Source organism: Dipodomys spectabilis, unplaced genomic scaffold (assembly GCF_019054845.1).
Source record: "Dipodomys spectabilis isolate Male_0828 unplaced genomic scaffold, ASM1905484v1 ptg000137l, whole genome shotgun sequence".
In the NCBI taxonomy this organism is placed as follows: Eukaryota; Metazoa; Chordata; class Mammalia; order Rodentia; family Heteromyidae; genus Dipodomys; species Dipodomys spectabilis.
Window position 1 is genome coordinate 6,699,755 of NW_024870814.1, and position 24,039 is coordinate 6,723,793.

The 24,039-nt window shown below is 52.5% G+C and overlaps 1 protein-coding gene across 1 annotated transcript in view; it reads left to right on the forward strand.

Moving 5' to 3' along the window:
* The first annotated feature begins 5,260 nt into the window (after positions 1-5,260).
* The window catches only part of Atoh8 (atonal bHLH transcription factor 8), a 29,589-nt gene continuing 10,810 nt past the window's right edge, over positions 5,261-24,039 (forward strand). Inside the window, exons 1-2 of the mRNA XM_042690437.1 lie at positions 5,261-6,065; positions 14,702-14,893. Coding sequence (XP_042546371.1) covers positions 5,304-6,065; positions 14,702-14,893 — 954 coding nt within the window. The 5' untranslated portion in view covers positions 5,261-5,303. The remainder of the gene's footprint in view (positions 6,066-14,701; positions 14,894-24,039) is intronic.

The following is a 24,039-nucleotide window of genomic DNA, read 5'->3' on the forward strand; positions in this document are numbered from 1 at the left end:
TTTTCTGGTGGTTGATTGGAGATAGGAGTCTCACGGACTTTCCTGGCCTGGTTGGCTTTGAACTGTGATCCTCAGATCTTAGGCTCCTGAGTAGTTAGGATTACAGGTGTGAGCTACCGGCACCCAGCTTTTTCCTTTCTTTTCTAGCTTCCCTCCAGTTCCCTGAACCAGCTATACAGGAGATAATGGAACATTCCAATGGCAAAATTACTCTCTTCCTCCTCCTCTTCCTCCTCCTCCTCCTCCTCTTCCTCCTCCTCCTCCTCCTCCTCTTCCTCCTCCTCCTCCTTCTCCTCCTCCTCCTCCTCTCCTTCTCTTTTTCTTCCTCCTTCTTTTGCCAATCCTGGGGCTTGAATTCAGGGCCTGGGCACTGTCCCTGAGCTTCTTTGGCTCAAGGCTAGCACTCTACCACTTGAGCCACAACACCACTTCTGGCTTTTTCTATGTATGTGGTACTGAGGAATCGAACCCAGGGCTTCATGCATCCTAAGCAAGCACTCTACCACTAAGCCACATTATGTTTTTCCTGAGTACAAAAAGTTAATTCAGTGAGAGGATGGTGTCAATGAAAGGAGCAGGTTTCCTTGGGTTTGTGCAGTCTCATCCAAATAAACAGGTGAGTCCACCTGGAAACTTTCTCCTCGCAACTCTATGAATTCATGAAATACATACTGCTGTCATTACAGGGTGAGTCTCAAACCAGCAAGGGGAGCCAGAAGGCAGTGTGGTGTGCAGTTCCCCACAATGATTTACCACCAGGGGTCGCTCCCAGCTGGTCTCTATCCTCAAGGTAGCTAAGAGGAGTAATTCCCAGCCCTAGCAGGAGGCAGATGTGACTTCAGAAATGTGGATAGCTAACTAGCTTGGACCTGAAGGTATGTGACCTGGAAGGGTGAGGTGGCAGTACTGGGTCCTTTCCCCTAAGTTGGGCTATTTACATTTGTCTTTTCCCTCACCTACCATGCCCGTCATCAATAATGTCAAAATGCTTAGACAGAGCGGGGCACTGGTCGCTCACGCCTGTAATCCTAGCTACTCAGGAGGCTGAGATCTGAGGATCACATTCAAAGCCAGCCCAGGCAGGAAAGTCTCTGAGACTCTTTTTTTTTTTTTTCTTTTGGGGTCCGGTTGTGGGGCCTGAACTCTGGGCCTGGGCGCTGTCCCTCAGCTCTTCAGCTCAAGGCTAGTGCTCTACCACTTGAGCCACAGTGCCACTTCCGGCTTTTTCTTTTTGCTTATGTGGTGCTGAGGAATTGAACCCAGGGCCTCATGCATGCAAGGCAAGTGCTCTACCACTGAGCCACCTTCCCAGCCCCTCTGAGACTCTTATCTCCAATTAACTACTAGAAAACTGGAAGTGACGCTGTGGCTCAAGTGGTAGAGCGCTAGCCTTGAGCTGAAGAGCTGAGGGACAGTGCCCAGGTCCAGAGTTCAAGCCCCATGACTGACAAAAAACAAAAATAAAAACAAAAAACTTAGGTGAAGGTCACATCGCGAATAAGTAGAAAATAAAAATCTCTCTTAAGCTGGGTGCTGGTAGCTCATGTCTGTAATCCTAGCTACTCAGGAGGCTGAGATCTGAGGATCACAGTTCAAAGCCAGCCCGGGCAGAAAAGTCTATGAAACTCTGATCTCCAGTAAACCACTAGAAAACTGGAAGTGGTGCTGTGGCTCAAGTGGTAGAGTGCTAACTTTGAGCTAAGAGCTCAGGGATAGTGCCCAGGCTCAGAGTTCAAGCCCCACAACCAACAAAAAACCAAAACCAACCATACAACAACAACAACAAAAACCTCCTAAGACCTCTCCTATGGTCCACTCTAGAGCCCTGCCTGCAAGGTGTTGGATAGGGGTCTATCTAGCATTCTACTGCCACCCAGAAGGGATGACCAACCATTCAGAACCATTCTGTTCCCCTTGGATGACAAGGATCTTATTTATCCTCTCTTGGGGAAGAGTTAGGAAAGGGCTTAGGATCTGCCTCAGTGGAGCCCTCCATAGTGAACCAAGCTGTTTTTCCTGAACACATCCTAATCTTTTAGGGAACCATATTGAGTCCTGTGAACGATTCTCACACATCCCACCAGCCATGAGCACCCTGGTCTACAACCATACCCCTAATCTGGGGACAAGGACTGGAATGGATGGGGGCCTGAAAGTCTTCCCTTACTCAGGTCATCCCAGGCCACCATTCACTAGACTTTGAACACTGTTCTAAGTACTGTATGCTGAGCCTCTGTTAATCCTCACACTAGCCCTATAGAGCATGCTATCATCACCTCCATCTTACAAGGGGAAAACTGAGGTTCAGAAAGAACTCAGCAGCTCTGGAAAGCGGTGACTGACTAGTTAGACAAAACAAGTGGGCAAGCTGAGGTCTTGTACTATGCTTGGGATTTTGGTCCCTAGATAGAAGAATGTAAGGGATAAAATCACTGGCTGTCCTTCAGCCAAGATTTCATAGGCATTAACAGGGGGGAAGGAAAGAGCTTTCATTTCATGAGCTAACAAAAGTTCTCCCTGCTACCTATCTCCTCTTACTCCAAGGGAATTATCTGCTGGAGAAAAGAGGATGAGTCAGAGCTAAGGCCATCAGGTCTGTCTTGGAGGGCAAGGTGTATCAGTACTGGTGAGCAAGCATGTGCAGAAGCCAGCAAGAACAAGCAAAGGCTTAGGACAGGAGCAACGGAGCATTAAAACATAAGAAAAAGGCTAGATGCCAGTGGGTTAGGCCTGTAATCCTAGCTACTCAAGAGTCTAAGATCTGAGGAGCTCAGTTTGAAGCCAGCCAGGGTAGAAAAGTCCCTGAGACTATTTCCAATTAACCACCAAAAAGCCAGAAGTGGAGCTATGACTTCAGTGGTAGAGTACCATCCTTGAGCAGCAAAGCTAAGGGACAGGGCCCACGCCCTGAGTCCAAGCTCCAGTGCCACTAACACCACACACACACACACACCACACACACACACACACACACACACACACACACACACACGCTGTGCAGAGGGGAGGTGTGGGAGGCCTTGGGGCAAAGGCTAGTGCTCTGGGGGCTGCAGGCTGGGTAAGGAGACAGCAGGAGAATGAAGACGTATCCCTCCCTGGGCACACTGTTGGCCTTCTGGATGGAGACAAAGTGCAAGAAGATGTGGGTGACCCAGGAAGAGGATGCTTTATGATGCTGGCTTCTGCAGTCACGATGGCTCAAAACCTGCATGCTTCAGTGTGCATATGTCTACTAAAAACCTATTGTCAGCCGGGCACCGGTGACTCACAGCTGAAATCCTAGCTACTGAGGAGGCTGAAATCTGAGGCTTGCAGTTCAAAGCCAGCTGAGGCAGGAAAGTCTATGAGACTCTTATCTCCAATATGCGACCAGAAAACCAGAAGTGGTGCTGTGGCTCAAGTGGTAGAGGGCTAGTCTTGAACTGAAGAGCTGAGGAACAGGCCCAGAGTTCAAGCCCCACAACTGACAAAAGAAAAGTAAACCTATGTCAAAGTCTGCACATTCATGTCCAGCTACCCTGAAAAGTTAGCGGAATAGGAACATTCTCCTCAAATACAGAAGCCAGCCCCGCTGAGATGAAGTGTCACCTCCTCCCAGCCCACCCCCAGGGCATTCTCTGGTGGAAGAGAGAGGGTCCTTAGGTCTTCCAATACTTGGCATTTTCTTCAGAGCTTCAGGCCAAGGTTGAGGATCCATCTTTCCCCAAACCTATCTTTTGGGGTTTTAATGTACACCCACTTCTAGGAGGTGTGCCATGCAGAGAGGATCTGTGAGAAGAGGACTGTATTGGCCCTTAGAGGATAGAATAGAGAAGATGGATAAGGCTCTCCTGGTTTGACCTGCTTTCCAGAATCTTCAGTTTCCTGAGGCAGGGGACAGGGAGTCTGGGTGTCGTTCTGTGTCCCTTCTGGTAACAGAGGGCACTTGCCAAACTTGTACTTGGGTGCCAGGCTCTTCTCCGAGTGTTGCTAGGTTCGTTCTATTACTTGAGTTCCACCTGCAGCCCATGCTGGCATATAGGCTCAACCGGTCTTTGAGACGACTTCAAGGAGAAAATACAGTCATGACTCTTGACTTAGCAACAAGGAGAGGGAGGTTCACCCCATAAGGGGTAGAGCTGGGGTTTGAATTTAGGGAACGCTGCCCGGAGGAGCTATTCTGTCTCAACTATTAACAACAATCAGCACAACTGCGTGGAACTGGCACCTGGTGCCTTAAGCCCTCACAGCAGCGCGGTGAAAGGCGTGGATGTTCTCTGACTTTCTCATTTCACAGATGAGTAAATCTGGGTTTAGCAGGGCGCCTGGGGTGAGATGATTTCAGCGTCTCACAGATGCTGGGGCTGCCGATTCCGAAGCTCCCATCCTCCTCTGCCTCTGATCCCGGAGTCACTTCAGGAAATCAAACAGGCTTTGAGGCCTCAGTTTCCCAACGCTTCATGCCCTCTCCTGTGCTTGCCAGTGGCACCTGGGGAGCGTGACCTTGGCGCGAGGGTGAGGATGGATGGCAACTCTGTATCTCTTAACGGACGGACCCTCCTGCCTCCCCCCGCCCTCCCCAACTTCTCCCTCGTTTGCACGTTTGGGTGGGAGGTAGGCGCCAAGAAGCTGGGTGGGGAGAGGCCAGCGTGACGGGGTGGTGAAGGTGGGGACCGCATCAGCCACGTGCTCGGGACAATTGGGCCGCGAGGAAAGGAGGCGCGCCCCCGACGTGGGCAGGGGGCGGGGAGGGCGGGCGGGCGGAGGCAGGAGTGCGGGGAGGGGTAGGTGGGGGGGGGAGGCCGAGAGCACGCGGACAAAGGAGGCGGCCCCGCAGCCCAGCTGTTTTAAAAAATGCTTCCTGTTTCTTTAAAGGCGCTCGTGGCCCGGGCAGCCGGGGCTGGCGAGGCGGCGGCGGCGGCGGCGGCGGGAGCTGCCGGGGCTTCGGGGCGGCGGCGCTGACTGATCTGGCGAACTGGGCTTCTGTGTAAACTGAGGCTAAACAAACACAGATGGAGCGCAGCGGGCGTTCTGCAGAAATGTTGGCAAGTCTGCAGCGACTTCAGATGACACTCTGAGCGCTCCGGGAACGGACAAGCCGGCGGCTTCGTGGAGCCGGCGGCGCAGCTGCTCGGGGCGAGGGCGGGGGGGGGGGGGGGGGGAGGGAGGAGGGAGGGGGGAGGCGGGGGGGGGGCGGCGGCGCGGCGGCGCGGCGCGCGGTGGCCGCCCGGGCAGAGCCGGCGCGCGGCGTGCAGAGCGAGCGCCGCGGGCGCGCGTCCCGGGCAGCAGCCTCACGCCCCGGCGTCGCGCGCGCGGCCCGCGCCATGAAGCACATCCCCGTGCTCGAGGACGGGCCGTGGAAGACCGTGTGCGTGAAAGAGCTGAACGGCCTCAAAAAACTCAAGCGAAAAGGCAAGGAGCCGGCGCGGCGCGCGAACGGCTATAAAACTTTCCGATTGGACTTGGAAACCCCCGAGCCCGGCGCCACCGCCACCGACGGGCTGCGGGATCGGACTCCACGGCTGCAGCCGGTCCCGATCCTCGCCTCGCTCCCAGCCCCTGTGGCGCCAGCCGCTCTTCCCGGTCGGGGCGCGGATACGCCCGGGGAGCGCCGGGGCGCCCGAGTGCCCGAGGTCTCGGACGCACGGAAGCACGGTTTTGCCCTGGGCACCGTGGGACCCGGACTCCCCACGCCGCCGCCGCCTCCAGCGCCGCAGGGCTCGGCACCCGGAGGTCCCGAGGCTCAGCCTTTCCGCGATCCCGGCCCGCGTCCCCGCATCTTGCTCTGCGCACCACCCGCGCGCCCCGTGCAGTCCGCGCCTCCCGCACCCCCGGCATCCCTGGAATCCTCCGTGCGCCCCGCGCCCCCCACGCGCCCGGGGGAAAGTTCCTACTCCCCAATTTCACACGTCATTTACAATAACCACCCGGATTCTTCTGCGTCGCCTAGGAAACGGCCGGGCGAAGCGACCGCCGCCTCCTCGGAGATCAAAGCCCTGCAGCAGACCCGGAGGCTCCTGGCGAACGCCAGGGAGCGGACGCGGGTGCACACCATCAGTGCCGCCTTCGAGGCGCTCAGGAAGCAGGTACCCACGCTCCGCCGCGCGCTCGCGCGGGGCGCGGGGAGGGGCGCCGGAGCGCGGCGGGCGAGGGGTCCGTGCGCACAGGCCAGCGGGCTCCCCCCCCCCCCCCGCACCGTCCCGAGACCCTCGCGGGCTTGGGCGATGGGCGTTGGCGTGGATCTTGAAGTTTGAAAAGTGGGGCGATTACTGGAGATCGCTGGCCTGGCCAGATTTGTCTTCGCGTCTGACTTGAGCCCGCATGGGTCGCTCGGGCGCGCGCGCTTAGAGAGCAGGGAGGGGAGCTCTGGGCATCGGCATGGATAGGGGGCTCGGCGCCTAAGGGAGTGGTCTTGAGGCCCAGAACCCTGTGGAGTGGCGGCTGGGGGGGGGTGGTTGTTAGCTCCTCTTCGACCCCCAGATTCTAGTAGGGAGCCCCTGTACGTCCAGCTCACTGCTAGACTTTGCGCCGCCGCCTCTCTCCCGGCGTTCTAAAGGACCGGGCTACAAGCCCGCGCTCCTCCCTAGGGGCGGCTTCAGGAACTGGCCCGTGGGAACCTCCCCCGGAGACCTCGCCCGCCGCTGCCCTTCCTCTCCTGGCAAGCAGGCACCTCTGCTCCAGAGGTGGGTCTTGTGTGTCCCTGGGAAGGGCTCTTCTGCAGGTCTTCAGAGCCCACCTCTGAGCTTCAGTACAGGGTTAGTTGGGGGCAGGCTGACCTCACCAGACAGTGCCTCTTCTGCAAAGGGGAAAGAAACTTCACAGTGGAATTGCCCAGGATGGAGGACCCTTACCACTTCCACTTTAGACAAGGTTGGAGTGGTCCTAAGAGCAGACCTCTCTCTTTTTCTTAGAAGATCTAGAAGGGGGCTGCTGAGGGCCCTCCCTCCAGATCGTGGGAAGAATGGGTGGTGGATAGAACTAGTTTTGATGGATGAATTTTCTTTTGCTTACTCTGCATCTGATTAGCTGTTTGTCTCCAGGAAAGTTACTCAACCTCTCTGGGCTTTAGCCAACTACAACACGTTTCAGAAAACATGGTCTTTTGGATTGTATAGTTTCTTCCTCCCCATGTGGGTAGGATGTGTGTGTGTGGGGGGGGAGGGGTGATACTGCCTTCATCCATCTGTGGGCACGAAATTGAGCCCTGTGGCTTTTGAGCCCAAGTGCCTAGCTTGAGTTTGGGAGAGATGTCTGGTCATTGAGGTAGGGGTCAAGTAGCTGTCACAGACCAGGCTGGGCCACTGCCAGCAGTCAGGGACCTTGAGTGGTGGGCTTAGCAGTGTCCATTCCACCGTGGGCTAGAAACTCTGTGCTGTCTGTCTGGGTAGGGGCAGATGTTCATAGAGCATCCCACAGTTCATTCCCCAGGACAGAAAGATGACAGAAGGCAAGAAGATGCCTGGCCACTGCTCACCTTGCAATTAGGAAAGCCTCCCACTGGCTCAGAGAGGCCACGTGCCTAGAGTAAAACCGCTGGCGAGAAATAGGGTCTCAAACTATAGCTCAGCATCCTTTCTGAGCCTTCAGCTGCCTCTGTCAGTTCTCTGTGTGAGTGACTATTGGTGCCGCATCTCATTTGCTCCATAGCTTTTATATCTTTCCATAAGAGATTCCACCCTGTTTGATTTCAACGACGTCGCGGTCAGGATTGGATTTACCCATGTTATGGAATGGAAAATTGGGGCCTGGAGAAGGAAGACATGCCCAAGTGGGTTAGGAGAAGGTGGCAATGATTTTTGGAATGCCTGCCTGGCCACGTGCTTCCCACATGCCATCTGTATCAGCATCCTTCCTCCCCAACCCTTGCGCTTGTTAACAATCAGGGGCTGGGTGGTGCCCTGGGCCACTCTCTGAGATGGGATTGTTAATCCTGGTCTTTCATTTCCACCCTTCCATGGGGAAGTTCTATATAAAAGACTCAAGTTTGGTGTGTCTAGGGAGCAAGCAACCCCAAGCTCTCTCTCTCAGAAGAGGGTTCATCTCGCACGTACATCTGTGTGCATATGGTCATTACATGTGATGATGTGCCTGCCCCTGCTCCTTTCTGCCTTGCTCCAACAATTCTGTCCCTTTCCTCCCCGCTCCCCCCCCCCCCCCCAAAAAAGCTACTAGTTTGCAGTGGAGACCTACCTTTTGTCTGAGAAGCACAGCAACATCGCCAGGGTACTTCTTGTCACGGAGCTCCAGGCCACATAGTATGTTACAGACCCACAGTCCCTACCCCCATCTAGTGGACAAAGGCCTGTGTCCAGATGAGCTCTGGGCCTCATTCTCTCACTTAGGAAATGCACCCACCACCCTGCCCCAATCCATATGGGCAGAGGCCCTGGCTCAGACCCCCTAGAAAGGAGAGAGGTGGGAGGCGCTGCCCGAGATGGGGCCTTAGTAGATGTGGTCCCTAAGTTGGCTTGGGATTGTAGCTCTAATCTTGTCAGATCTGGTGATTTGTTTTTCTGAACAGCTTCCTAGTGTGGTGAGAAGAGCACCAGCCTGGGAATCCAAAGGCTGGGATTTGAGTATCTCTTGCTACTCTAACTTCGTGGGAGCTAGCTTCATACAGATCCTCCTACCTTCACCTCCTGCGTAGCTAGGACTAGTGGCAAGAACCACCAAATACATCCAGTTCATGGCATGGTTTCTGTGTGGCTACAGAGAGGTCACTTTCCTCTCTGGGCCTCAGTTGCTGAATGAGTTAGAATGGGACTAACAGTATCACAGGCACACCTTTTCGGCAAAGAGCAAATGAAATCAGGATAACAGTAGGGAATAAACATTGTTTTAAAAAAATTTTCCTTGAGTGTGAATATAAATTTAAGTAGTTATGCAAAGGAGCTTTAATTCAACATGTCAGTTCATGAGTAAAATGCATCTGGATCTGTTATCGCCCCTTTCAAGTATTTATATGGTCGGAGCTCTTGACAGGTATAACAGTAAACATTCCTTAATCATTTTATAACCATCATGGGAAAATGCTGTTTATCAGGCACTATGCTTAGCACATTTTGAGTACTAACTAGTTCACTCAGTGAAACTGGGGCTGCTATTGCTCCCTCCCCATTTCACACATATTGACACCAGGGTCCAGAAAACCCTACGCGTTGACCAAGCTTGTGTAGTCTTGTTCTCCCTGCAGATAGTTTCACCGGTTCATGCCTCGCAAGGCTTTGGCATGTCATTTTCCAGATTCTCGTGTAGCTGTGCCTCTGTGGCACTGGCCAGTCTCAGGCAGATCTGTGTGCCACGGTCACTGTGAAGCCTGGACCAAATCAGAGCTAGTGAGCCCCTCTAGTGCTCAGCCTCTCTTGGCCCTGGAGCTGTCCACACAAGCCAGGGAAACCAGTGCTCTGGGCTGTGGAACGCTATCTTCCCAGCCTGGAAGATTCAGGGAGGACCACCGTGTGGCTGAGGTACAGGTGTGGGAGAGGGCCCTCTGGTCTGGGGTGGGGGGTGCAGGGCAGCTGGTCAGGCCTCAGCACATGCCATCAGCCCAGCTGCACCCAAGTCTCCGAGCCTCATGTGAAGGCCATGTGTGCACAGCTGGGCCTGGCCATGTACAGGCTGCTCCCTGCCAGGTGGGAGGGGTCCAAGGGAAAGGCTGGCCTGGCTAGGTGGAGGAGGGGAGGGCCTGAGTCCTGGGCTGCAGCCTCCTCACAGGACCTTGGGGCATCTGGTCTGAGGGTGGATTTCCTTTCTCCTTCCATACCCCTCAGTGTTGATGGGGATGGGGAGCAATGTGGGGGGACCCTCAGCAGCTGCCTCTCCCACAAAGAGACACCAAACAAATGGGGTCTAGGCTGCTCCTAGAGTCTCCCAAGGAGTCCTTTCTGGTTGAACTCAGGGTGATCCTGAGGGGAGCATGGGAATGGAGGCCCCAGCCCAGTACTCGTTACCTTTATTCTCAAATCCCATGGGGTGAAATAACCTGGGGTACCCACATAGTGTTGTGCACCCCCTCAGGTAATAGGAGGCAGACTTCTTGCATTGTGGTCCACTCACGGGAGGTAAGGTTGACAGAGGGCTCTCTTTGTCCATATATTCACGGTCTCCAGGGAGGCTGCTTGTTGGACTCCATTGTATGGGTACCTTTGCTGGGCCTGTTGCCATTCTGTAGAGCAGACTGCCCATTTAACAGTCAAGGACTGTCTGACTGACTGACTCAAGGTCACTGCATGACCAGGAATGGTCCTGGGGTCCTAGCTCTTAAAGATCCAGGTTGTTTTCTCTGTCTATGATTTCACAGCCATGTAGGAGGTTGGATTTTTTTTTTTTTTTTTGCCAGTCCTGAGGCTCGAACTTAGGGTCTGGGCACTGTCTCTGAGCTTCTTTTGCTTAAGGCTCACACTCTACCACTTGAGCCACAACAAAACTTCTGGATTTTTCAGTTTATGTGGTACTAAGGAATCGAACCCAAGGCTTCATGCATGCTAGGCAAGCACTCTACCACTAAGCAACATTCCCAGCCCTGAGGTTGGAATTTTAGAGGAACTACTTACATAGACCTTGACCAGGGCCTTGAGCAGTTCTGGGTAGGGTGATTTCATCCCAGGAACCCTGTACTCATGGACACTCACAGGATTCTCAGAGAATAGCCAGTGCTCAGTGGTGTGCAGCAGACACAGGGCTCGGTGAGTTGAGGAATCTTGGTAAGCTTCCAGGAGGAAAGACATCGTGGGCTAACTCTGAAGGGCTGGCATGGGAGTGACAGAATCCTGAGGGCCGAGGGTTCAAGGCTTTTCCTACATGACTTTGTTTCTGGATGGTGCTTTCCCACATTTGCCCGCTGAAGTCCCATTTTGGACAGCAGCTACCTTGTAATTCATTTTATAGATGAGGAAATAGAGGTCCTGTGAGGTAGTGATTCTGCCTAAGGTCACAAGTGTAGCTAGGCAGACAGCCAGGCCCTGGAGGCTGCCAGGCCAATGTTCTTCCTGCTTGCTGGAGCTCAGGGAGGATCCGAAATGTTTTGGAGGCACATAGGACTTTGTGAAAATGCCCAGATCTGCTCCTCTGAATTTTAAAAATCCTCAAGGGCTGAACATGAAGGCAGGTATTTTACTTTCCTACAAGGCAGGCAATCTGAGGACCAGGAGCAGGCCCCGTGGGCCTGCCTCCTTTGGTGTTTGTGCCTTAACAGAGCTAGCTAGTGACAGCGGTGGGCTCCTCTTAGGCACCAGGTAGGTGGATGGGCTGTGGGCCTTTCAGTGGGTGCTTAAAAACGTAAGACACAAATCTGAACTCTCAGAACTCTCCATCCCCAGCTGCCCACGGCTTCACCTTCAGCATGTGAAAATGTCCCAGCAGTTCCTTCTGGCCACTTGGAAAGCGCCCGCTAAGCAATGAGTTGAGAACCCATTCTCCTGGGGGTCAAGTAGAAGAGATCATTCCACCCCACTGGGCTGCTAAAAAGACAAGTATGGATGGTGTCTTTGAAATACCACTCTCACCCAGCTTACATGAAAGATGGCCTGGACCCCACAGTCATGGACTATCTGTGCTGCACAGGCTCAAACATGGCCGCTTGATGAAGTCTCTGCAGCCTGGTGAGGGCTATAGGACATGCAGAGGAGCAAGCAGGCTCCGAGAGGTGAAGGCATTTACCCCAAACCAACATGGCTGATCAGTGCCTGGAATTTGGACCAACCCTTTCCAGGACCAGAACCTGTCCTGGAGTCTTACTTTGCAATGACAGCCAAGGCAGGTGCTTCCAAGCTGGGCTCTTAGAAGTGGCAAAGAGTTAGGGGAATGGTGACCCTGCATCCTGTGGCATAGCCACAAGGAGGATTTGGAAGGGGCCAAGTGAGTTTAGAGCTCAACTCTGGGTCTGGGAGAAGGGAGGGGCCACCCCCAAAGAGCCTATTTTGAACCTTTGGTTCTAGGAAATGCTGTGCCCTGTGGCATGTGCCTTCCTTGGGTGCCAGTCAGATGACTCTTCAGGGCTCAGCTGAGTGGTCAGGGCTCATCTGTTTGTTCCCTCATGTGCAGATGGGGGCATTCATTATTTGGGGACAGGTTTCAAGTGAGACAATGCTACCTGTAGGTAGCTGCCACCATGCAGACATATTTTGGTTCGAGCTGAAGCGTAACAGAAGCAGTGGGACAAAAAGCAATACATCTGCTACAAAACTGGCCCAGAAACCTGCCTGGGGCCTGGGTCAGCCTTGGTCTCACCTGTTGCTCTGTAGTTTGGCAATGACCTTGAGTCATGGCACACACACACACACACCCCTCCTCTGCACCTCCCCCTTCCCTTTCTTCCTGGAAGCCCAGCTGTTCTGGGGCCCAGGTGCACCGAGCTGACTAAGGGAAACTCCCAGTGGCTTCTGGGTGACAACAGGGTTGTGTCACAGAGCTGCATGTGCCCAGTCCCTAGAACTCCCTTTCCCTGCAGTCAGGCAGCATGCCCCGTGCTGAAGAGCAGGCAGAGGTGCTGAGCTGGCCCCGGAGCCCCCTTCTCTGCCCCAGGACTGCCAGATCTTGTTTATTTGTTCAAGCTGATGATAAAGCAGGATTTTCTGGACTCTGGCTGGGAACAAGCAAAGCGCATTGTTCTGCCAGCTTTTCTTGGATGGCTTTGGAGCTGTGGGCAGGGTGGGGTTGGAGATGGGGGCTGCAGCGGAGTTTGATTTCTCTCTACTGCCTTCCTCCCCCTCCCTGGGTTTCCTAGTCTCGAGGGGGGCCTTGGGGGTCAGGGGATAGGCAGGCTCCACACTTCCTGTTTCTCACCCTGTCCATCTGTGATACCCACCATAATCTTTTTGTAAGGCCAATGTCATCTCACTGAATCCTTGCTACCTCTTGAAGACAGTCCTGTTGGCAATGTGATGGAGAAACCAAGGTTCAGAAGTGTATGCCGCTGGCGAAGTGGATGCCTTACAGCGAAGTGGAGCTAGAGCTAGGAATTGAACCGGATAACAGAAAGATTGACTTTGGCACCTCAGAGAGATAAAAGATTTTTAAGCCCCATTCTTCACATTGTAGATAGCCCTGCTGAATGTAGGGGGAGATCATTCACTTGCCCACTCAGTGCCTCTCTCAGTCAGCCCTTCCAGGGCCTACTGTGGGCAGGACCTGGCCAGGTTTGTGCACGGATCGTCTCCCTGGCACGTGGGGTCATTGACTGCTGATGGGGACTTAAAGACAGATGGGTGTCATTAGAGAACCATTAAGGGTAGACCACCTCCTAGGTGTGGGGTGGCTGTGGAAAGGTCGGGGAAGTTTCTAGCAAATCATAGGTTAAAGTGAATAAGATGTAGGGTCCCAGCCTGAGGTGACTATTTTTTTATTTTTATTATTTATTTATTTAGTCTGTCATGGGGCTTGAACTCTGGGCTTGGGCGCTGTCCCTGAGCTCTTTGGCTCAAGGCTAACAATCTACCACTTGGAGCTACAGCACCATTTCCAGTTTTCTAGTGGTTTATTGGCGATGAGTCTCACAGCCTTTCCTGCCCAGGCTGGCTTTGAAATGTGATCCTTAGATCTCAGCCTCCTGAGTAGCTAGGATTACAGATGTGAGCCACCAGTGCCTGGCTTCTGAGTGACTATTTTGTTCATGCTTAACTCCATGGCTTGGAATAGAGACAAAAAAAATTCCTGGACACTATTGAGAGTTTGGTCCAAGGAATTCTTTGTTGTGGGGCACTGTTTGATCCTGTATGATACAGGATACTTAGCTACATCCCCAGACATCCAGGTCCTGTGGTTCCCCTGTGGTGATAAGAATGTTCCAGACATTGCCTGCGTCTCTTCAGGGACAAGATTATCTCTGATTGGACACCACTAGCCTCAAAGAGTGTCTGGCATATGGAATGCTCCACAAATTCTTATGTGTGTGCACTGTGTGGGCCCCACTGTAGAATGGGTACAGAGGAGTCAGTGATAATGGATGCTATGCGTAGATCCTAAGAGCCATGGGTGGGTGGGGGGGCACTGGAGCGTTGGTTGTTGGTAGGAGCATTTTTGCTATTTGGCTGAAGAGTGCATCCTAGGACCCTCATGTCTATTGCTTAGCACTGGCCAGCTAGATTTTGAAGAGTTACTTCCATGTTGTAACATCTCACTCCATTCAAGTGTGCAGTGGCTCTCTAGCTTTTCATTCATGCAGTACATGCTGCCATGGTGTGCCATGGTTGAGAAATTAGAAGCTTTGAGCTGGGCATTGGTGGCTGATGCCTGTTGTCCTAGCTACTCAGAATGCTGAGATCTGAGGATTGAGGTTCAAAACGAGCCCAGGTAGGAAAGTCTATGAGATTCTTATCTCCAATTAATAACCACAAAGCCAGCAGTGGAACTTTGACTCAAATGGTAGAGTGCTAGCCTTGAGCAAGGTATCCTTGAGTTAAGGACCAGTGCCCAGGCCCAGAGTTAAAGCCATAATACTGGTGCATCTGTACACACACACACACACACACACACACACACACACACACACACACACACACACTCGTGTCTTTCCCTGCAGAATGGGAATATAGATAGATTCCTGAGTATGAGTGGATGACTTGAGATGTGGGTGCAAGCAGCAGGTTGTCCAATCAGGTAGAGGGCCCAGATATGCCTTAGGCCATCTCCATGACCCCTGCCCAGCCTAGGTGGGTGTGGGGCACATACTCAGCACAGAGGTTATGGGCATTCCCTGTTGATGCCTCCTTCTTGCCTTCCCCAGGTGCCATGCTACTCATATGGGCAGAAGCTGTCCAAACTGGCCATCCTGCGGATTGCCTGTAACTACATCCTATCTCTGGCACGACTGGCTGACCTCGACTACAGTGCTGACCACAGCAACCTCAGCTTCTCGGAGTGTGTGCAGCGCTGCACCCGTACCCTGCAGGCTGAGGGACGTGCCAAGAAACGCAAGGTATGTACCAGTACTGGGGCAGCAGTCTCCAGGGAGGACAGGGGAGACAGCCTGTCTGGAAGCACCCCACATGTGCCCAAGACTCCTGAAGTGCCAGAGATAGCCTCTTAGAATAATCTTGGAGTCACCTCCGTTTCAGGACTCCATGCATCCCAGTGATCACGGTGATACCCATTGTCTCTGGTAATGGCACTTCTGGTGGCCTTGCACATTCATCTAAGGCTGCTGAGTGTGAATTGGTGCATCACTGAAATGAGGAAAGTTTATCCCAAGCCCTTGCTGGCCTTATGTGCTCTGGTATTGGACTCACGTGGGACATGATTCGTCAGAGCAGGTGACCACCTTGTAGAAGCCTTCTGCAGGTTTTGGGAATGTGACCTGGCCTGTATCCAAGGGTGGATATTACAATAAATGATATTCAGTTATTTATTCTAGCGAGATTTATTGAGCAAGCTGGACAGGGGTATAATGAGGACGTATATCTTGTCATGGTCCCCCTACAGCTAACAGGATGGTTAGAAGGTGCTATGGCTTGTCCTCAAATTAGGGGAAGACCAGATCCCATAGGATAACTAGGAGGCCACTAGGCAGACAAAACAGAAAAGCTTCAGAGGCAGAGGGGAATACCTATACAAAGTTGTATTGGGAAATCTGTGCAGGGAGAAAGGGGTGAAGCACATCCACGGTTTTCCAGATGGCCATTGCTTTGAACATTTCCAGTCAGGGGTCAGTGCTGAGCAAAGATTATTGTAGTTGTCTGGATCTCTGTTCCCATGTCAACTGGAGGGAGAAAAGCAGTAGAACCCAGTCTATATCTGTGAGGAGATGCCCAGGGGCTCTGTGAACAGGAGGGCATCCAGATAGTGGGGTGGCTCTGGCATCATGTAGTCTTTTGGCCATCTCTTTCCTTCCTGGCTTGCCCCTGCCCCCAGGCCCCTTTCAGCCAGGGCCCTCTGTGGATTCCCCAGGTTTTCCCAAAGGCTTCTAGGCCCCTAGCCTGGAGGGTTTCTGTGGACTTCCTGGCTCCTCCTCACCACTAGCCTGTTGCATTTCTGGGAGTGATTTAACATGGACCAATTAGGAGAAATCCTCATCAAGTGGGTAAGAGAGGAAGCGCCACTGGCTGCTTTGGGGCCCCTGCTTTCCTCTTAAGAGTGACATGGGTAAATGAAGGCGTGATTGATGGCTCCATGCCGGGCTCTGTGACAAAGGAGGTTTGTAAACTCTCAGTGAACTCCCCTGGCATTCAGCATCGTACTCCCCTGGAGGTGGTGCGGATGGCAGCATGGGCAGGCGCAGTGTTCTCCAGCCTGACCCCTGGCCCTGCCTTTCCCCTCCTCCCACCCTGCCCCTCCTTTTCACCCCCGAAAGGCAGCACTGTCTTCTGCTGTTCCCTTGATTGGAGTAGACAGTGTCCTGGCTAGGAGGAGGTAGGCCTGAGAGGAAAGGGAAGATGAGCAGGTTAAAGCTGCCAAGTAAAGCTGAAGTTTTGCCTCCCCCCCCCCAAATTACCTCAAATCTAAGCAACCTTAGGGACAGATGGGAGACTGAGATTGTGATTAAAATTAGCAAACACCTCTGGGTTTGAATCCTGACTGTCACCTACTGGATTAATCCATTTCCTAATGTCCAGTGATTCCATCCTGATTGGTAAAGAGACATGGCAGGAACAAGTCCTCATGAGACGTGGGACACATGTATCACAGGAAGGGAGCTGCTTCCCACTGCTGTTCTGTGCTCAAGATCATGAGTCCCTCGTTTCTATCCTGAATATAAAGCTCACCCTACAGGGTCTACTTAACTGAGGAAGCTGCCTTGGAGTGGGGTGTTGGGAGTCTAGGTGGAAGTTCAAGGGGGAAATATGTCTCTTTTCCTCTCATCCTCTCTCTTTTTCCCCTTCTTCACCTCTCTCTCTACCTAACCAGGCCTGAATTAGGGCCAGGGGCTGGACCAAGCCCTAGGTCTTTCCGATGTGCTTCCCTCAGCCTTCCAGTTGTAGGAAGTAAGGGCCATTTGTTTTTGCTATAATGAATTTCATAATGACCTTCAGAGTGACACATTTTCTCTGAAATCTCCAGAGACCTCTGCTGACCTCGATTCTCCCCTTGGGGACCTGTCTTTGTAATTCAGTCCTTCTCAGCCTCCACACCGTTTCAGGAGTTTCAGCTGGATAATCAAGATTTGATCCTTTGGCCTTCCAAACTTTGGACCATTGGTTTCAGATTTCTTTTCATCACAGGATCCTGGTGTCCTTTGGAGCCCTTGGGTTCCCTGGCATTCTTTTTTATTCTTGGGGACCCCTCCCCCACAAAAATCTGGGCACCTTAGCTTTTAGTTTCTGATAATCATCCTCTATTCCCTTGAATGTCTGGCCCTCACTTCCTTCTTTCCTTTCGCTCTTGGTTGGGCCGTGTGGCACCATAGTGAAGCCCAGTAGGGACGGCTGGAGTCTCTGGGTGGACTTTTTGCTATGGGTGATGTCTTGATTGACCCTTGAGGCTGGGGTGGGAAGGGGGCTGGAGTCCCAAGAAAGATGTTCATAACTATGCGCCTGGGCACTGTCCCTCAGCTCTTCAGCTCAAGGCTAGCGCTGTATCACAGAGCCACTTCCGGCTTTTTCTGCTTACGTGGTGCTGAGGAATCAAACCCAGGGCCTCATGCATGCAAGGCAGGCGCTCTACCACTGAGCCACCTTCCCAGCCTCTGTTCATAACTTTTTTGACTGGGGGGCTTCTGATGACCTGAGCAGGAAGCACATCTTTAGATGTTTCCTGGCACAGGAACAGCAGCCTTCCTAGCCTCTTAGCCTGGGCCTCCAAGGCCACACTTTTGTCTACTAAAATTCTGTTTAAGCAGCCAGTATTTGTTGACTTCTCTGGTCAGGACTGTGAAGGTGTAGCAGTGGGCCACTCTGGTTTTGTATTGACGGGAAGAGGTGATTGAAGTCCGACTCTGACTGTAGGACTCAGCCTTGTCATGGTCACAGGCTGTGGCTCAGGCAAGGTCTAGAGAAGGCCTGGGAGCTTATGGCAGCTGCGGGGCCCCAGAATCCTCACCTCCACTTCCTTACCAGATGTCCACCCCTTACGTGACCACTACATGAGTCTCCAAACAAGAGATGGGGAGGGGGATGCCTTAAAGCTCTCCTCAGCATCTCTACCTCTCTCCAGCCCTCTGTGACAGCTGACAAGCACCCTCTTCATGCAAGGCCTGGTGTAAGTAGTATAAGTCCAAAGTAGTTCACTGAATAGACCCTGCCCCTCAGTGACAACTGAATACCCACACAAGGAGGAAAAGTCCTTGCTTTTCTCACAAGCCCTCACCATTAGGTACCCTTAGGAATTCATGGATTTGTGGGGCCTAGCAGGGCAGGAGGGCTGGACTGATTATCTAGAACCTTGCTCTGGGGCATGAGGAGGTGGGAGAGGTAACACTTAGAACCTTCCATCCAGGGGTCTGCTCTACCCTTTCTGTTTCTGGAGTAGCACAGAGTCTCTATGTCATTACCCTGAGCTTGCTGTTGGCAGTACCTTTGGGAAGAGCCTAGGACAGGGTGCTTGGGTTCCACTGGAGGTCTGAGTCACATTTTGAATCAAGGAGTTTCTCTGTGGGACTTTCCACTTGATTTTAGGTCACTGTCCTCCTAGAAGCTTAGAGCTGTTTTTGTTGTTGTTGTTGTTTCCTGTTCTTCCCTAGCAAACAAGCTGACCACCTCAGGCCTGCTCACTCCCCAAGCCCTTTCTACCTAGTCTGAGCCCTTGTGGTGTTGGTAGGCCTTCCACAGGTCTGCTGGGGTTGCCAAACTCCTGAGGTGAATGGCAGGCAGTAGCTTCACTATTACACTCTGTCTTAGTCTATTTGGTATTTTTGCTTCACTAAACATCACGGCTGGGTAATTTATAAAGAACAGAAGTTTATTTAGCTTGTGGCTCTGGGTTGGGAAGTCCCAAGAGTGCACCACTGGTATCTGATGAGTGCCTTTTTGCTACTTCAAGGCCTAGTGGAAGGGTGTCACACAGCCTGGCTAAAAGCATTAGGCAGGGCCTCTCTACGTATTACAAAGCCACTGCTGAGGACCCCACCCTGAGGACCTCATCTCATCCTGATTATCTCCCGAAGGCTTCATCTCCAAATCCATTTACCTATACCTTTGGAGAATACATTTCCAACATACGCACTGGAGTCACATTCAAACCACAGCTCCCTCCTGACAGCTCAGCTGCATTTTGACTGGGGTGCAAGGCCTCATGTTGAAAGCATAACTCTGAGGATAGGAGGCTGGAACAGAGGTTAGGCAGCTGGGTCTGTGGGCAGATGTCTGCTCCTGCCTCTTTGCTGGTCCTGGCAACATGGCTGATGGCAGTTTGAGTTCTCTCATTCTGGAATTGCTCCGGAGAAGCTGAGTGATCCTTTTTCAGGAAAGCCTCTGAGATGTTGCGCCCAGGATCACCTGCAATCGCTGGCCGATCCCTGGAGCTCCCCTGTACCTCTGGGCTGTGCTAAGAACGGGACTGACAATGAACTCCCTGACTTTCCAGACACATTGCCTGCCCATCTCAGCCCCAGCTGTGACCAGTGAGTTCCCCCTTTCTGGGCTTCAGAAAGCCAGGATACTGATGCTGTTCAGATAGTTCGTTGTCAGAGGCCACCCAGCAAAGAAACAGGGCAAGAGGCAAGAAGGTTCTGAAGAAAGCAGTCTGGACTCTATTGCAGCCAGAGATAAAGCAGTTAAGCATCTGGCCCTGGGCCACATTTCAGTAGCTCCTGTTTTTAAAGCAGCAACTCCTGGAAGCTTCTGAAGAGAGGAAGGGCAGGGGGAGGTGCAGGACTATTCTTCCACATCTGGGTAAAGGGGGTCTTGCTAGACCTGGGAAATAGGAGACAACCAATACTCTACAATCTAGGTCCCCCTCCCTTTTTATAGTGACTTGAAGCCATTGAGTAGCAGCAGCAGCAGCTACTACTAAAACTGATGGGTGATACCAGTGCTTTAAAGACACAAGTCCCTGTCCTCCAGTGTGTTGCAGGCCATGGGGTGAGGTAGGGGAACAGAATGAATAGAAACCTACTGAAGTAAGTATAAAAGGGTGCTATATGGCTAGATAGTGTTAGCCAGGGTTTCTCTGCCTCTTACAAAGCTACTGCTGCCAGCTTGGGGCCCCACCAGCCTATACCCAAGGCCTCTGGTACCTTGCTGAAAGTCTTGAACAAGATTCTGTATCAGAAAGGGTTGGCATTTTCTTTGAGGGTCACAAAGTCAATGGCATCAAATAAACAGAAGTTTGTGATGGGAGAAGTAAAGGTATGCCCACACTGTAGGCCTCCTCCTAGAGCCTGGCATGGCATTGGACAGGTACCACTCAGTAAGCTCAGTGTCTTTCCTCTGTTCTCTGCTGCTCTCTGGGGCAGAGTATGGGGTAGGATTAAGGGAGGCTCGTGGTGATAACAGATTGAAGGTGGCAAGACGCCCCTCTTTGGAAGACCCCTCTTTGGTGAGACCCCTCTTTGGATGTAAGCTACTCTGCTCATCCGTGCGGCAGCCAGACTGAGGTAGCACTCTGGTCTTGGATGGTGGAGGGTTGGTGAAAATGGAGGGTGTCTGAGGGGCCCCTGGACTTTCTGAACCAGCCCTGGGAACAGCAGCCCAGTTGATGATTGTCCCTCGGGCCCACGTGTGTAGTCTAGGGTCCTGAGAGCTCTGCTCTGGCTGGATGCAGCCTTCCCCTGCCCTGCTTTGTCCCTCAACTGTCCACCAAAGGTACTACCCTGGCCTTGTCCCCAGCTGTCTGTCATATCTGTAGTCACCCTCCTTGGGCATCTTAGGTTGATTCCCAAGACCCTTGGAGTAGACTGCACCAAGCTACCATCTTGCTACATCCCCATCCCTGCTTTTCTCCCTTACTGCCTGGTTCACGAGTTACTTTCCTGCTGCCTACCACAGATATTTCACACGGATTTGAAACCACTGCCTTAATACCAAGGATACCCAGAGCCTTGATCCTATGCCAGGCCTGTCACGTGTTTATCACCTCTATGGTTCACCTCATTTATACTTCCCCAGCTGTCCTGGGTGGGGACTAGTGTTGTCCCATTGCACGGATAAAGAAACCAAAACTGAGAGGCTGAGGTCTCCTGTCAGTAAGAGAGGTGTATCCAGATCCTGCCACGATGCTGCCTGCCTCCCACATGGAAGTGGGGCGGGTGGGAGGTGGTGTTCATTTCCAAATCCTCTGGGCCAAGTTATTGAGTTAAATACCATTTGCTCTCAAAGCCCTCCTTGCGTCTATGCTGGGCGAAAAACAAGGGGGGTGGGTGGGAAACCACCATCAAATTCCCCTCCAGTCATAAAAATGGATGCAATTTATTTTTTCTGGCATTCCAATTACATAGACGTTTGTCGCCAGCTGTTTGTTCTAAGGCAGAGTGCTCTCTCAGCTGCCGTTTCTCCTCTCACACTTGACACCGTTAGGCCACAAGTCTGGCAGGACCATGGCTGGCGGGGTCATTAGCTGGGGAGCCTCCCAAGCAAGAATGCCCTCTGATGTTCTCTGGGTGGCCTGAGGTAGGGTTGCCTCATGCTGGGTCTTTCTTAAGCATCTCTGAGTCAGGATTCCTCTCTGGAAGACTCAGTGGCTCGGGAAGGGTGTATGTGTAGTGTTGGGATTCACTTCACAGAGATCTATGGTTTTTTTCACTTCTTGTGAGCGCTGTCATTTAAGAGGCTTGAAAACCTAGCAGGGAGATCCTCTGCAAAACTGTGAAGTAGCCAGGATGTAGAACTTTGGAGTCAGAGACCTGGGATTGAATCGTGGCACTGGTACATCTTCCTGTGGGAACCTGGCCATGTGACAGAACCTCTCTGATCTCTAGTTTTCTCTGTTGTAAAATGAGAGCACAGGTACCTTTCTTGCCACCTTGCTGAAAGGCTCAAACAAGATTCTATATTAGAAAGGGTTGGCATTTTCTGTGAGGGTCAGAAAGTCAATGATACAAATTTATAGCAACAAAGTCACAACTTCATAAGGACAGGTTCCTGGTGGGGTGTCAGATGAGGACCAAAAGTTCTGAGTGGAGGATTCTTTTATCTTGAGCCCTTCAACCCAACCCTTGATCATGTACCCTTAAAGAAGGGGCTAGCAATCTGTGAATCAAGATGCCCTGGATTATTTTTTCCTCCTCCTCCTCCTCCTCCTCCTCTTCCTTCTCTTCCTCCTTCTCCTTTTTGTGAAACTGGGGATTGAACTCAGGGCTTCACACTTGCTAGTCAGGCACTCTACCACTTGAGCTATACTGCCTTCAAATCCAGGATTTCAAAGGACATGGATTCAAACCAAGAAACTCTCATAACATTTGGTATATGAAAATGCTAATAAACAGATTGCCACCAACAGCTACTTGGCCAGATGGTGTGGCCCACAGTGTGCCTCTTACCCATGTTACTTCTACTTATTACATTTGGCCAATCACCAGTCAGGAACGCTTTGCCTACTGCACAGAAGGGAAACAGCCAGGTACTGGTGGCTCATACCTGTAATCCTAGCTATTTAGGAGGCTGAGATTTGAGGATTGTAGTTTGAAGCCAGCTTGGAAAGAAAAGTCCATGAGACTCTTATCTTCAGTTAACCAGCAAAAAGCCGGACGCGGAGCTGTGGCTCAAGTGGTGGAGCACCAGCCAAGTGAATGCTTGAGGCCCTGGGTTCAAGTCTTAGTACTGTCACATACCCAGCAAAAGGGAAACTGAGGCCAGGGTTCTATGTTTAGTGAGTGGTAGAACTCAGTTTTAAACCCGTTTTCCATGTTTGGTTTCAAATTCCAAGCTTCTCAACTCCCACGTCCTGCCCTCCCAAGTCCCTCAGGAGCTTGTCTGATGTCCAGCATGGTGGCCCATGTTCTTGAGATTCCCCTCCTCCCTGAGTCTCCCCCCCCCCCCCCCCCCCCAATGCCTAGAGCAACAGCCTGGAGCAACAGCTCTTATGTAAGCAGCCAGCTATACAGCACGTGGAGGCTCCATTTAGCCGCAGGGAGCCACCAGCCCGCTGGTGGTGGCGCTGGTGGTGGTGAGGAGTAGGGTGGGCCAGTGGGGGGGGGGGGTGTCATCAGCTCTGAGCACCCCCCAGGGCTGTGCCGCCAGTGGGGCCTGACACCGGGTTAAGTCGCCTGGCGGCCCCTGGGCTACAGCTGAGATCGCGCCGCCTGGTTCCCATTCGGTGCTGTGGTTTTGATTAGCTGCTCTGCACGGCGGGCCTGCCGGCAGAGTCCATGGGAGCTCTGCTGGAACAGCGGGTCCCCCCCCACTCCCCCCCCTGCTGCCCGCCCCCCCCCTCCTGGCAGCCCCAGACTCCAGATGTTCCGAGCGCTCGCTGGGAAGGCCTGCTGGCGCCACGGAGGGCAGAGGGCAGGGAAAGCACGCGAGCTGGAAGCCCAAGCACTCAGTCACCGCAGGCCTTGGCAGCCCGCCCGGCCCTCTGCTGGCACATTCCCCAGCTCTCCCCTGGCCATCTGTTCCCCAAAAGCCCTTTCAGAGCCTCATCATCACTCAGGATACAACAGCGCGAGCAGCTGGTTTGGAGGCAGCTGGGAAAACCGTGCAAAAGGTTCTTTGTGAGAGGAAACTCGCTTATGAATAACAGGGCTGGTTGCTGTAAAAGTTGGCGGCTGGAATTCTTGTTTCTCAGGCGCCGCTGTTTGCTCTTGAATTTTTTTTTTAATCTCTGTTTTTTATTCTCCCCCCCCCCCCCTTTTCCCCCTCGTTGTTTGCTTTTAAAGTTGTTTCTTCCTCTTCTGACACCAGGTGTAACTCTGTCTTCCTCAAGGGTACCTGAAGGCCACCTACTTAGTTCTGGGGATACAGGTGAACTTTCTTTCTTTTTTCTTTCTTTCTTTCTTTCTTTCTTTCTTTCTTTCTTTCTTCCTTCCTTCCTTCCTTCCTTCCTTCCCTTCCTCTTCTTTTCCTTGCCTTCGTTCCAAAGTTATGCATGCTGGGGATGGTTAAAAGTGACCATTTTCCTTAGACCTGGACTGGAGGGGACAGGCAAGCAAGAAGGTGGCTAGGGACGTCCCTGTGTCTAGGTCCTGACCCATCAATACTAACCAAGTATCACTAGTATGGAACGCTGTCCCACCCATTACCCCAGGGGACCCCAGAT